Consider the following 12,609-nt stretch of genomic DNA (forward strand, 5'->3'; position numbering starts at 1 on the left):
AAACAATGTGTTGAGTGTTATCAGCCACTACAATCCTCCACCTCTCATTCAGCACTGCTCATGCATGTTATTATCAAAGATATGTTTAATTTGTTTTGAATGCTTCTACTCTGTGGAGATGAATTATTCCTCAATTTTATTTGGAAAATTGTTAAGAACGCCAGTTCTCAGCACAAATATTTGCATGACTTTATTCAGAAAATATTTAAATGCAGTTTCCGCAAAAGTACTTGTTGAAATGTGCATAGCATCAAGTGCTTGATGTGCTTGAATAAACAGTAAGAAAATTAGGCTTGTAGTGCATGTGTGACACAACTTGTAGTACTGGCAGCTCCTTCAAACAAATCCTTGTGCACAATTATTTAGGAAACAGAATCATAGTCTGAACAGTGTTCTTTTGGTAAGAAATCAGATTCCGAAATATAATGGTTTTATTTTTAAATCTGATGTGGGTGTGTGTGTTGCATTAGGAGCTAAAAGGGAAGATTCTGGTGAAGGGAAAGAAGGAACGAGTGCAACAGGAGGACTCCAGCTCATCTGATTCCAGCTGCTCTGAGGACGAGACTAAAGCAGAGGGTAAAGCCAAGGCAAAGACAGAGGGCAAGAAGGTGGGTTCACAGGCCTCCATTTAACAGTTTGGAATGTGTGTTTTCATAGCTATTAAACTGTACATGGATAGCCATGAATATTGTCTCTGTTATAACGAAAAGGGATAAAATGTTCATTTTGTTCTAGGTAATTGTGAAACATTGCGATGGGTTCTTTGATTGGGAAATATTTATATCATTCAGATGGAGTTTATTTAGAAAATGAACGATTTCAATTCTCAGCAATCGACAGTTTATAAATCAATCTTTGTTACGTGCTTGTGTGTGCATGCATTTTTGTGTGTAATCATGGTCTTCAATGTCCTTCTGTTTGTGTTGGGTTGAGTTGTTTGTCTGTTTTTGAGTTTTTCTTATTTTAAGTTTTTTTTATTTTGTCCCACTTTGTGTGTTACTGCATGTGACTGTCCACTGCACTCCAGTGTACGTGTGCTTCTCCTCTGAAGGTGTCTAAGCTGAGTCCAGAGCTTTCTGATCTGGTGGTGTACACTCGCAGCGTTCCCTTCAAGGGGTTTGATCAGGCAACAAAGAGAGCCCCCAATGAGATGTCCTCCTTCTCTGAGAGCGAGGCCCTTAAACACATCAAAAATTCAGGTACACTGTTTGTCTGTGTGTGTTCATGTGTATATTTGTGTGTATTGAATTGTTTCTGTGAATGCAGTATTTATGTCTGCGTGTTACCATGGAGACCTCTCAAGCGCAATAATATGCTTGCCTCAGACTGTAAATTGATCCCATTTACTACTTAGCTGTGTTTACAATTGTAGGTAAATGCAGTTCTCTCTGTTTTGTTTACATTCAGAAGCTCTGCATCTTTAAAGGTGGAATGGTATGTTTGAGGAGGAAAATGAATTGAATATGGCTGAAATTTTTATTCAGTGTTTGAATTACCACAGAAACTAATAGCACTATTACTCTGTTTACTTTCATGTTGTTAGCAAACTCCCAAATTAAGAGTGGGTTCCTACAAAATTAATCTTAAACCATCAAAGATAAGTCAATGTCACCCACCTATGGATCAGAAACAAAACTATATCCTCATCTATTTTCATGATTTTCAACGCTTGGAGGTCCCTTTGCTGTTTCTTTCCCATGAGCAGAGAGAAGAAACTTTTTTTTTTTTTCTTCTCTCTCTTTAAACTTGTTTACTCACCCTAGAGTTCCATACACACAGTAGACTAGTTTCCAGCATGGAAATAGAAGGGAGAGCTAGCAAATGGTGAGGAAACATCTTTTTTTTTATAATTATTAAGTGGTTTTCTGTAATTACAATTGTGAATGTCGCCTTTAATTCAGTTGATTTAAATCCCGTCCACATGGATTAACAACAAAGGTTTTTGTCTACTTTTGGCCTCCCGTCCACACGGAAACAGAATTTTACGTCACTGAATTTGGAGGTTTGCAAAAACGCTCCCCAAGGTGAAGATTTTTGAAAGCATCGTTGTCACTGTTCTCCTGTGGACAAGGAAAATTTCAGATCGTTAAACGATAACGTCAACAAGCATACCTGTCTCTGGCTGAAACACACACAGGTCCTCACTCCCTATATTGTGAAGTCATACAACTACAGTGTATGTACAGTGTAGCAGATAGCATTAGATTTCATTCATTCATTATCTGTAACTGCTTATCCAATTCAGGGTCGCGGTGGGTCCAGAGCCTACCTGGAATCATTGGGCGCAAGGCGGGAATACACCCTGGAGGGGGCACCAGTCCTTCACAGGGCAACACAGACACACACACACATTCACTCACACACTCACACCTACGGACACTTTTGAGTCGCCAATCCACCTACCAACGTGTCTTTTTGGACTGTGGGAGGAAACCGGCGCACCCGGAGGAAACCCCACAGGGAGAACACACCAACTTCTGACAGACAGTCACCCGGAGCAGGAATCGAACCCACAACCTCCAGGCCCGCATTAGATTTCAGAATCCCATATATGAATAAGTATAAAAGATGTTGAATTAGAAATATATAATGGACTATTAAGATCTAGATTTTGTAGCTTCATGACTTTGCCCCCTACTGGACTGGTATGATAATGCAGCCTTTTTCAAAGGCAGGGAAATCTTTGTTTTAAAAAATATAGGGATCAGTGTGGACCGGGACTTAGTTCACAGTTCAGCATCAGCCAAAGCATGTTTGGTGCCTGGTGTGTTCTTCTCTGGTTGCACATCTCAGTGTTACTAAGTAACATTAAATGTAAATCAGCTTTGTGTTGCTGGGTTTCATTTGTAAGCTGGGACAGTTGATCCGGCCAGGAATCATGGTATTACTCAGGCCACACACATACTCACACCTACTATATCTGCATGAATATGACTAGTGTGGTTTTATGTGTATATTAAACAATATACACTTTATAATTACCCACTCTTTAATTAACAGCTCATTCATGAATTAATTAGAAATGTATATTTACATACAGCGAGCACGGGGGTGCAACAGGTAGTGTTGCTGTCACACTACCTGTTCAAATCTCCTCACTCAAATCTCCCTCGTTTCGATGCCACCCCTGATCACAGAGAAGTCATCTGATGTTTATTCACAAAATCGAAGTGGATGGAAACACGATTCATTTCAAATGTTTTTTTTCAGCCGATAATTCTTTTTTGTGCATCATATTTGTAAATATGTTGTTCATTAAAACAAACTAAAAATAAAAACAACTGATGCTTCATATCATACAGTTCAGGGTCCTCAACAACTGTCACTGGAAGGGCTTAATTAGATTTTGATCTTTACGCCAAGACAGAGGCTCTTATCCAGAGCAGTGCACAATATTTCAAATCATGTTCCATAAATTATTGACAGTGGGTGTTGCTTTAGGGGTCTTGTCTTCAGACTCATTAAAAATTGTGGCCTACTTCAGGCAAGATATTGAACCCTGTATCCCCCATGCTACACCAGCCATCAGTTTGCTCACCACACAAAAATGTTCATGATGTAAGCTAATCGTTTAAGGTCTAAAGTTTTCATTTCAACGTAGTTGTTGCAGTGGAGTTACAATGTTAATACAGAGTGAAGTCTTGGAGGCTTGTCCCACACCAGTTACCGTTGTGCAGACTACACACCTAAATGATCTCCTCAACCCATGTCCAGTTCTTAAGGCATGTAAAATAGGTCTCGGTATGTGGTATCTAACATTGCATGATACTGTTGTATCTATAAAAAGATACAAAGGTATAGTTAATTAAAACATAGCAGTTGAGCATATAAAACTTTGAAGAATTTCAATAGTCACTGCATTTGTTATGAGTTCTGTCAAAGGAAAACACTCTAAAACTTATGTGCACATAATATATCCTGACTTAGATAACTGCAAGATGTTAAGTGGTTTGTTATACCCTGTCATTTCCTGTTAGCTTCATTAGCCTTATAGTTCCAGTATAAAAAACAAATAAAATTAAAAAAAAATAAAGCAAACTTTGACAATAACATGATCAGCACCATTTGAGGTAACTTTACAATTTTCTTCATTGAGAAACAAAAGACAAAACTCTTACTGTACATTTTTCAACATTTATATTAGATGTTCTCTTTTGCTTCCAGGGAAGTTCTTTGTGCGACATAACAGTCGTCATCTGAGCAGGATCTACCCGTCTGGTCAGCGCCTGCAGTCATCCAACTACAACCCTCAGGACATGTGGAATGCTGGTTGCCAGATTGGTAAAACTCAGTCCATGTCATTCTGAAAGCACATTACATATAGTAAAGTGTAAAAATTCGACATTCGAGCAGCATGAAAAGTCCTTTCAAAAACCTGTGTGCATGTGACTGACTGTCTCCTGCAGTGGCTCTGAATTTCCAAACTGACGGGGAACAAATGGATCTAAATCGAGGACGTTTCTTACCCAACGCTCGCTGTGGATATGTGTTAAAGCCCAGTTTCCTGTGCCAGCCTGACTCTGAGTTCTACCCTGAGAACACAGGAGGAGGGCCAGGACACAACCCCACTCTCCTTACCGTTAAGGTTAGGGCATGAAATATTCAACAAATATATGAAATATATCTGAGACAATTTTGGCCATTTTTTAATAATAACAGTGTGCTGTACAGTGCTAGAAACCACTAACAGACTTCCGATTCAGATATTAAGAACTTACTGTGGTATGACACAAGTATGCAATGCAGGTTCTACAGTGCTAATTGGTAAATAATAGGGTAATGAGCATATATCATGTTACAGGAAAAGGGTTATTTACAGTATTGTGGCAAAAATCTGCTGCTAACAAAGGTAAGAAAATCTAAAACCATGCTTGGGGAAAAAAAGTCCTTGTCAGAATTAACATTTGTTTCTTTTTTACATTTTTTTCTAAACATTTGACACATATCTTCACCCTTAATTAGAGTTTATGTGGGGAATTGCCAGCCATGCTATCTTACATTGCAGCCAAGCTGACATGCAAACTATTGCACCATATTTGGAGCTTTGTTTTCACAAATTATTAGAAATGAAATTTCACACGAAATTTGTTCTCTCCCCGACGAGTCAATCTTACCACCCACTTTTAGAGAATTTCTCTTTCGTTCGCATTACAGGAACATATCTGGCCTCGTAAAACTACTGCAAAGCAAACTGACTTCAGTCACAAAATAAGCCTTGTCTGATTGACTATATTTTAAGTTTTGGGAATCTGTTTTGATTTCAAATGTTCCCAAACCATCACTTCAACTGCTAGCTCATCCCTGCCAATGAATTCAGTTTTCTTATCTCTGAGTAAACAGTTGCTCAAGTAGATGTGAATCATGCCCTGAGGAATGTTGCACACAGGAAAATGTTGTGAACCACCCAGATCTAACCGACAGAATTATGTCTTGACACTGAAATAAGATCAAATGCAGCTCATTCCTGGCGTGAATAATTCAATCTGCTTTTAGTAAAAAGAGGAGGGACAGGTCTAGGCTGAAGACAAACAACAACGGAGCCAACATGTCTGAATATAAATAAAGCATTGCACACCATTTTCCACCAAATCCGGTTGTGTTTCAGGTCATCTCAGCCCAGCAGCTGCCCAAGCCAGACACAGAGAAGCTGAACTCCATTGTGGATCCTCTGGTCTGGGTGGAAACTCATGGGGCTCCCATAGACAACAACAAGAAAAAGACACACCGCATTGATAATAATGGTATGCCAGCGTAGCTCAACAAGCTTCAAAAAACATCTAAATTATGGTTTCACATGTTTGTATTAGGTTTAAATAATGTTTTAGTTAGTTTTATTTTGTGTAATGTAAGTTCACTGGACAAAAAAAAGGTATTAGTACCTTGATGCTCCTGCTGATAGCATTTCATGAAGATGCTCTGGCTATAAATATCTGCAAGGTGTGCAGTATTTCCCACAATTCTGACAAGAATTTCCTGTAGACTGGGATATACACATTAAAATTCAATTATTTCCTTCACACTGTGGCCTTTAGCACACCCAAATGTAATCACTTATTTTCCTATCATTAAAATCTGCTTTGCGACACATTTTCCACACATCGAACAAGACATTCACTGAATTGTACCACCTCTTCTGAATCTGTGAAACCTGTCAGGTATTCATAGCCTGCTCATCCTTGTTCAACGCCATCTGCAGGAGCCCAAATTTGCTACCACCTTAAACATGCAAAGTGACTATATTTTTGTCAGAATTCAGTCAGAATTCAAAAATACTGCTTTTTTTTGTCATATTATGGTAACTGTTGTGGAGGACTAAAAATGAAAATTGTCAATGTATTCAACAAAAATAATCTAAAAATGAAGAGAGTGAAAATTTATCATTTGTTGAGTTCCATTAAAGAAAAAGCACTTATGGGGATAACATTTTTTCCAAAAGTGTATTTTGTTTAAGATGATTTAAAGATTTTGATGTTAGCGATAATGAATGTAATGTATTATATTCAATGTTTAGGTTTTTTTATTTTTTAAATGACGATTGACATTTCTATTACTACACCACAGTTACTATTAAATGACAAAATAGATACTAGAAACTTATTAGATATACTTAATAGATATCTGCTACTTCTAACAAGATTCAAGAGTATTAAGTTAAAGTTAATACTTTGGGAAATACTTTACACAATATTTTAAAACATGGCTGTGGGGATTTTAAATAATTTGAAAGGTCAGTTATGGATCCTCTTCTCAACAATGCAATACAGAGAGGCTTTATACCCCTTTAGCCCAAGATTGGCAGTGTGCATGGTGATCTTATGTACATTTACTGCAGCCCTAGTGTTTCAAAACTTTACTGTAGGAATTATACCAACTGTATATTTAACTGAAAGCCTACAATAGGTCACCTCAGAATAGCTGAATTCGTTTAATAGGAAGGATCTGTGGATATGTTCTGATGCACAGTAGTTGGTATGATGCATATGTGTTGGTAATGAGTGTGTGTGTCTTCTCTGTTCTGTGTGTTTTACTCAGGCTTTAACCCCCGGTGGGACTGCACTTTTAAATTTCTTTTGCACGTGCCTGAGCTGGTCCTGGTGCGCTTTATGGTGGAAGACCATGACTACACGGCCAGGAATGAATTCCTGGGCCAGTTTACACTGCCTTTCAGCAGCATGCGCACAGGTCTGCACCACAGTGTTTTTGTTTTCATGAAGGCAGCACTGAAATTTGCACCAAATGTAGTTTCTCCCCTGTGGGGAGATGGCTAGATAAGGTAACCACCATGCTACAGTTTGGTCTCAAATGACATAATTTGCTGATTTTCTAACTCTCTATGGACAACATATGCGTTTTTAAATTAATTAATTACTGGGGTATTATTTTGCTGAATTTAATTTTACTACAGGGGCTCCCTCTACAGTTGCAGAATGTAATTTACATTTTTAGCACTGTCCTGAGATTAAGGGGGAGGTGTGTTTTCTATGCTCTTCCAAAAGATACATAGTGCAGTTGCTGCAGGCAAAGATGCTCTGTTCTCCCGATAACAAGTATCACAGTAAGTTTTAAAGCTGTAATTGTAAGGTAAAAATACTGTTCCTTTAACATACTGTGAAAAAAGTATAGCAGATTTTATTATTTATGGCCTCCATAATTGGATTGCTAAAATCTTTTCAGTCTCCTTAAAGGAACATAACATAATATTTTTTACCTTAAAATAACAGCTTCAAATCACTGTGGTGCCTCATAGACCAGGTATAGGGAGAATACAGCCTCTCTTTTTGCTGCACTGGGCTCAGCACTGCAGAAAATGCAGTATAACCTTTGGAGGAGTTTAGGGACCCCCCTCCCTGCGCCTTCCCAACGATTTCAGTACAGTGTTGTAAAAAATTAATTACACTACAGGGAGCCCCAGGAGCAAATAAACCTAAATCTTACTTAATGTTACTTTAAAACTTACTACTGTTTGGGTTTGTGTCCTGCAGGATACAGACACGTGCGGCTGCTGAAGGCGGATGGTTCCAGCCTCTCTCCTGCCAGCCTCTTCATTCATGTGAAGGTCACGCCTAACTACGGCAGCCCAAAGCCCACTGCATGACCAAGAGCCCAACAGGGAGTACTGTTATGATGCTCCTGGATTTCTGACTGGGTTACAGTGGTTGCCACTGATTTACTTACATTACTATCATTCTGTTACACTAATGTGCATTTTCTAAATGATTACTCAGTGAAATCACTCAGTGAGTGACGCAATGCAACAAAACATAGGACAATATATAGGGTGTCCCAAAAGTAAGGAAACAGAATAGTAAAGAAACACATATATAAAAAATGGTGATCCAATTTTAGAAACAAGCTGTGGGGCATAAGGGGAGCATGGCCTAACAGGCTTTACCCTTCCCTTACATCTCAAAAACATCTCTCGTCTAAAATTGGATGACTAATATGCATCAGGTGTGTATGTGCATGCAAGAAGGAGCTTAAAATAGGTAAAAATATTTGTACTATAATCATGTAATGCATCTCTAGAAATGATACAGTAGGTTCTGTTTTTTAGATTGTATCATACTGTACTTTAAACTAATATTCATTCTACTAAAATGTTTTTAGACTTGTTTTTCTAAGCATCTGAAAAGAATCCAATGTTAAAGTGATAGTCCAGCCACAATCAAATGTACACTGTTTTACCCTGGACACAATGGAGCAGTGAGTCTAATGTAGCCATTAATTTATAGAAATATGTATCCCATGTAGAGTACAGGCCAAATTAACACATACCTCAAATCCTTGTTAATTTATGTAATCTCAAGTATCTAGCTGCTAGCCTGCAATAAACCTTAAAGCCATAGTTAGCACTGTGCATACTGCATGCCTAAATCAGCACATACTTGATTAAAATCTTGTTAGTTTATTGAGCAATCTACAATGTCAAACACTGTATGATGTGCTTTTATCCAATATAACAAAAGACTATAGGTACATAGACAGTGAAGGCTTCTAGATGGCTGCAGCTTTTAGCTATGCAATATCTAACTGCACATTTTGTTAAAATGCGAATGATGAACAGAATTGTCAAGTCTGTGAAACAGATGTATTGCTGGAATGAGTGGGTTTTAACTGGGAGTGTATGGACTGTGTTGGTGTCCAGCCTTAACTCTTCTTCTACTTTTACAAAGAACATATTTACAGCAATCCGAATTAATTAGACAATCTGGTCTACTTTATCAAAGTCAGAGTTGATTTTGTGTTTACTTGATTTATTTTGGAAAGATCTGGCTGTCTGACACAAATAATTGAGTTTAGGTGTTGCACTTACTTCCATGGCCATAAAATCAACCACCTAGTCATGCAGACCGCTTCTAAAATCATTTGTGAAAAAAGGGGTCACTTTCTGTAGCTCAGTGAATACCACGTGGTACCATGATAGGATGTGCAGTGATGTGCAACAAGTCCAGTCATGAAATTTCCTCGTTACTAAACATTTCACAGTCAACTGTCAGTGGTCTTATAACAAAGTTGAAGCGATTGGAAATGACAGCAACTCAGCCACAAAGTGGTAGGCCACGTAAAATGTCAGAGTGGGGTCAGTAGATGCTGAGGTGCATATGGCGTCACCAACGTTTTGCTCGGTCAGTCACTACAGACCTCTAAACTTAATTGGGTCTTCACATTAGCTCAAGAGCATTGCATAGAGAGCGCAATGCTAAGCATCAGATGCAGTGGTGTAAAGCATGCCACCACTGAACTCTAGAGCAGTGAATATGTTCTCTGGAGTGACAAATCATGCTTCTCAGTTTGGCAATCCGATGGACGAATCTAGGTTTGGCGGTTGTCAGGAGAATGGTACTTGTCTGACTGCATTGTGCCAAGTGTAAAATGTGGTTGTTTTTCAGGAGTTGGACTCTGCCTCTTAGTTCCAGTGAAATGAATGCTTAAAGCTTCAGTATACCACAAGATTTGTGACAATTTTATGCTCCCAGCTTTGTGGGAACAGTTTGGGAATGGCCCCTTGTTCCAACATGACTGTGCACCAGTGCACAAAGCAAGGTCCACAAAGACACGGATGAGCAAGTTTGATTTGGAAGAACTTGACTGGCCTGCAAAGAGTCCTGACTTCAACCTGATAGAACACCTTGGGGATGAATGAGAGCAGAGACTGTGAGCCAGGCCATTTCGTCCAACATCAACCATGTCTGACCTCACAAATGTGCTTCTGGAAGAATACTCAGAAATTCTCATAAACCTTGTGAAAAGCCTTCCCAGAAGAGTTGAAGCTGTTATAGCAGCAAAGGGTGGGTCGAGATCCCTATTGATTCCCAATGGAAGGTCACTAAAGTGCATATGCTTGTGAATGCAGACAAGCGAATACTTTTGACAATATAGTATTATGAAAAAATGAAGAGTGTATATTGTGCATACCATTGCAAATTCCGGCCCAGTACAAGCTATGATTATTGTCACTGTTGGACACAATCTCATGTCTGCAAAATGGCAACTGTCCAACAGAAGACAAATATTATTCAATTTTAATAAAAGTTTTAATTCCAATTCTTCCAATTCCATTCTTTTGAACTGTTCCTATTAATCGTGAAACTTTCACAATATAACAAAGTCAGTTTGGGAACTGAACATTGTCAATAATGGCAAACTACAAAATTGGTATTTGTTCAGAGGGTCGAGGATTTTCAAAATTGTTTTAATGAGTTATGCAAATCAGAGGTATTGGAGCTGTTCAGTGGCAGTGCAGGCGAGGGGTCTTGTGAGGTCACCTACATCCTTCATTAACGAGTTCCCACCAAGAGGAGCGTGTGGACAAAGGTGTGGGTGTGCCTGCCTCAAAGAGAGGACAATTAGAACTTTAGTAGATTTTGAAAGCTTTTTCTGATTTACACATGTTCAGAGCTAATCAAAGCACTGTTTGTTCTTGGCATTTACATCCAATCACTGTGATCTGACCATCATCCCATCTGAGTAGAGTGTGTTTACACTTGACCTTTTTCATATCCAGATACTGACCGGATCTCATTTTTCCATGCAGTATTCTAATTTAACCTTCTGCTCCAAAGCCAAGTATCCTCCTCCTCAGCAACAACGAGAGGGATAGGAACCACTCTGGAAGATGAGGGTTTTATGGAGATTATATATTGTGTCTGTGTGTGTAACTAAACATCTGTGTCTACTATATATGCTCCTTAAAGTAGCTGAATACATTATACATTCATTTGAAGTAGTCTCTACCTGCTTAAACAAAGAATCATCATGTATTTATTATTTATTATTATTTATTACTACCAATTTAAGGTGTCAAGAAATCTTAGTTTTATTTTGTGGTTCAGGTCTGGTTCATATAGAAATAAAGTCAAGTACCCACTCACCAGCATTACCCAGCTGTTGTATATTACTCTCACAATCCATGCATCTAAGTCAGAAACAAAGCAGTGTGGCAGATGATTTTAATAGGATTTTTATAAAGTTTATATATTAATACTGGTTTTACAGACTATATCATATATTTTTTCTTATACTGTCGTCATATTAGCCACTTTGTTTACAGTGTCATTTGTCTCAGATGTAGAACTATCATGAAGTTCACTTTGGCACTTTGGAATTATTCAAATCAATCTGTGTTGCGTACGACATTACCATGCCTTCTTTTAATAGGTCTGTTATGTGTTAGTCTTAAAATGCCCTTTTTTTTGGATATAAGTGATAGTAAGAGTGAAGAAAAGTAAAAGGGAATCAAAGGCTTATTTGCACTGTTATAAGAGCTTTCTTATGTCTGACTAATTTTATCATCGTTGTATTCTCATCAGCATGTTAGCTCATGTAAGGAAATCTGTCCTGAAGTCTGTCTAAACTCAGTTCTGCTTGTCGGATTTTCATGTACTGTAATGCCAAATATAATATAATTCTCTCTGGACATGCAAATAAAATCATTTTAGTTATGTGTTTGAAGGAGTGATTCTAAATGTTTTTATTCTGTTTGTGGTAGTGTCACTGTCACACAGCTCCAGCTTATTGTGTTCTCCCAGGGTCTGTGTGGCCAAATTTTATATTTTTTTTTTGCACACCAGTGATGTAAAAATGAATTAGGTGGAGACCTTTAAACCCAAACCTTTAAAGGTGACATTCACAATTTTAATAAATAGAAAATAATAAAATAAAAAAACAAAAAAAAATGAGGATGTTTTCTCACAAACTTTCAGACCGGTTTGCATGCTCAAAGCCAGCCTAATGTGTTTACGAAACTTTCTCTCTCTGCTCATGGCAGAAAAATTTTAGCTGGAGTTTTTTAGACAATGAAGAGTACTCCATACGTTGAAAAGCATGAACCATGATGAGGATATTTTTCTATTCCTGCTCCATAGGTGGGTAAAATTGACTTAGTTTGCTGCAGTTAGTACTTGTCATCGACTGTAGGAAAACACTGTTTTCTGGTTTATTCACATTCAGAAGTTCTGCCTTTTAAGGTGAAACAGTATGTGGGGAAAAAAAACAACTTGTTTGTATGTGACTTAAGTTTAAGCAACAGCATTAGTGAGGGCAGGCACTGATGTACGGTGATGAATCCTGGATCACAACCATCACTCCAGCTCTTCCCAGAGATATTGG

At 38.2% G+C, this 12,609-nt stretch overlaps 1 protein-coding gene across 3 annotated transcripts in view; it reads left to right on the top strand.

The window, feature by feature from the left end:
• Window positions 1–11,915, top strand: part of plcd3b (phospholipase C, delta 3b) — a 33,686-nt gene extending 21,771 nt beyond the window's left edge. For 2 of the 3 annotated variants that reach the window (XM_066664965.1, XM_066664967.1), the window contains exons 10-16: window positions 471–608; window positions 1,028–1,199; window positions 4,165–4,281; window positions 4,407–4,585; window positions 5,606–5,741; window positions 7,033–7,182; window positions 7,983–11,915. In XM_066664965.1, the coding sequence (XP_066521062.1) occupies window positions 471–608; window positions 1,028–1,199; window positions 4,165–4,281; window positions 4,407–4,585; window positions 5,606–5,741; window positions 7,033–7,182; window positions 7,983–8,095 (1,005 nt within the window). In that variant the 3' untranslated portion in view covers window positions 8,096–11,915. The remainder of the gene's footprint in view (window positions 1–470; window positions 609–1,027; window positions 1,200–4,164; window positions 4,282–4,406; window positions 4,586–5,605; window positions 5,742–7,032; window positions 7,183–7,982) is intronic. The other variant, XM_066664968.1, reaches the window with a different exon arrangement.
• Window positions 11,916–12,609: the final 694 nt, after the last annotated feature.

This window comes from Hoplias malabaricus, chromosome 3, assembly GCF_029633855.1.
Source record: "Hoplias malabaricus isolate fHopMal1 chromosome 3, fHopMal1.hap1, whole genome shotgun sequence".
Classification (NCBI taxonomy): domain Eukaryota; kingdom Metazoa; phylum Chordata; class Actinopteri; order Characiformes; family Erythrinidae; genus Hoplias; species Hoplias malabaricus.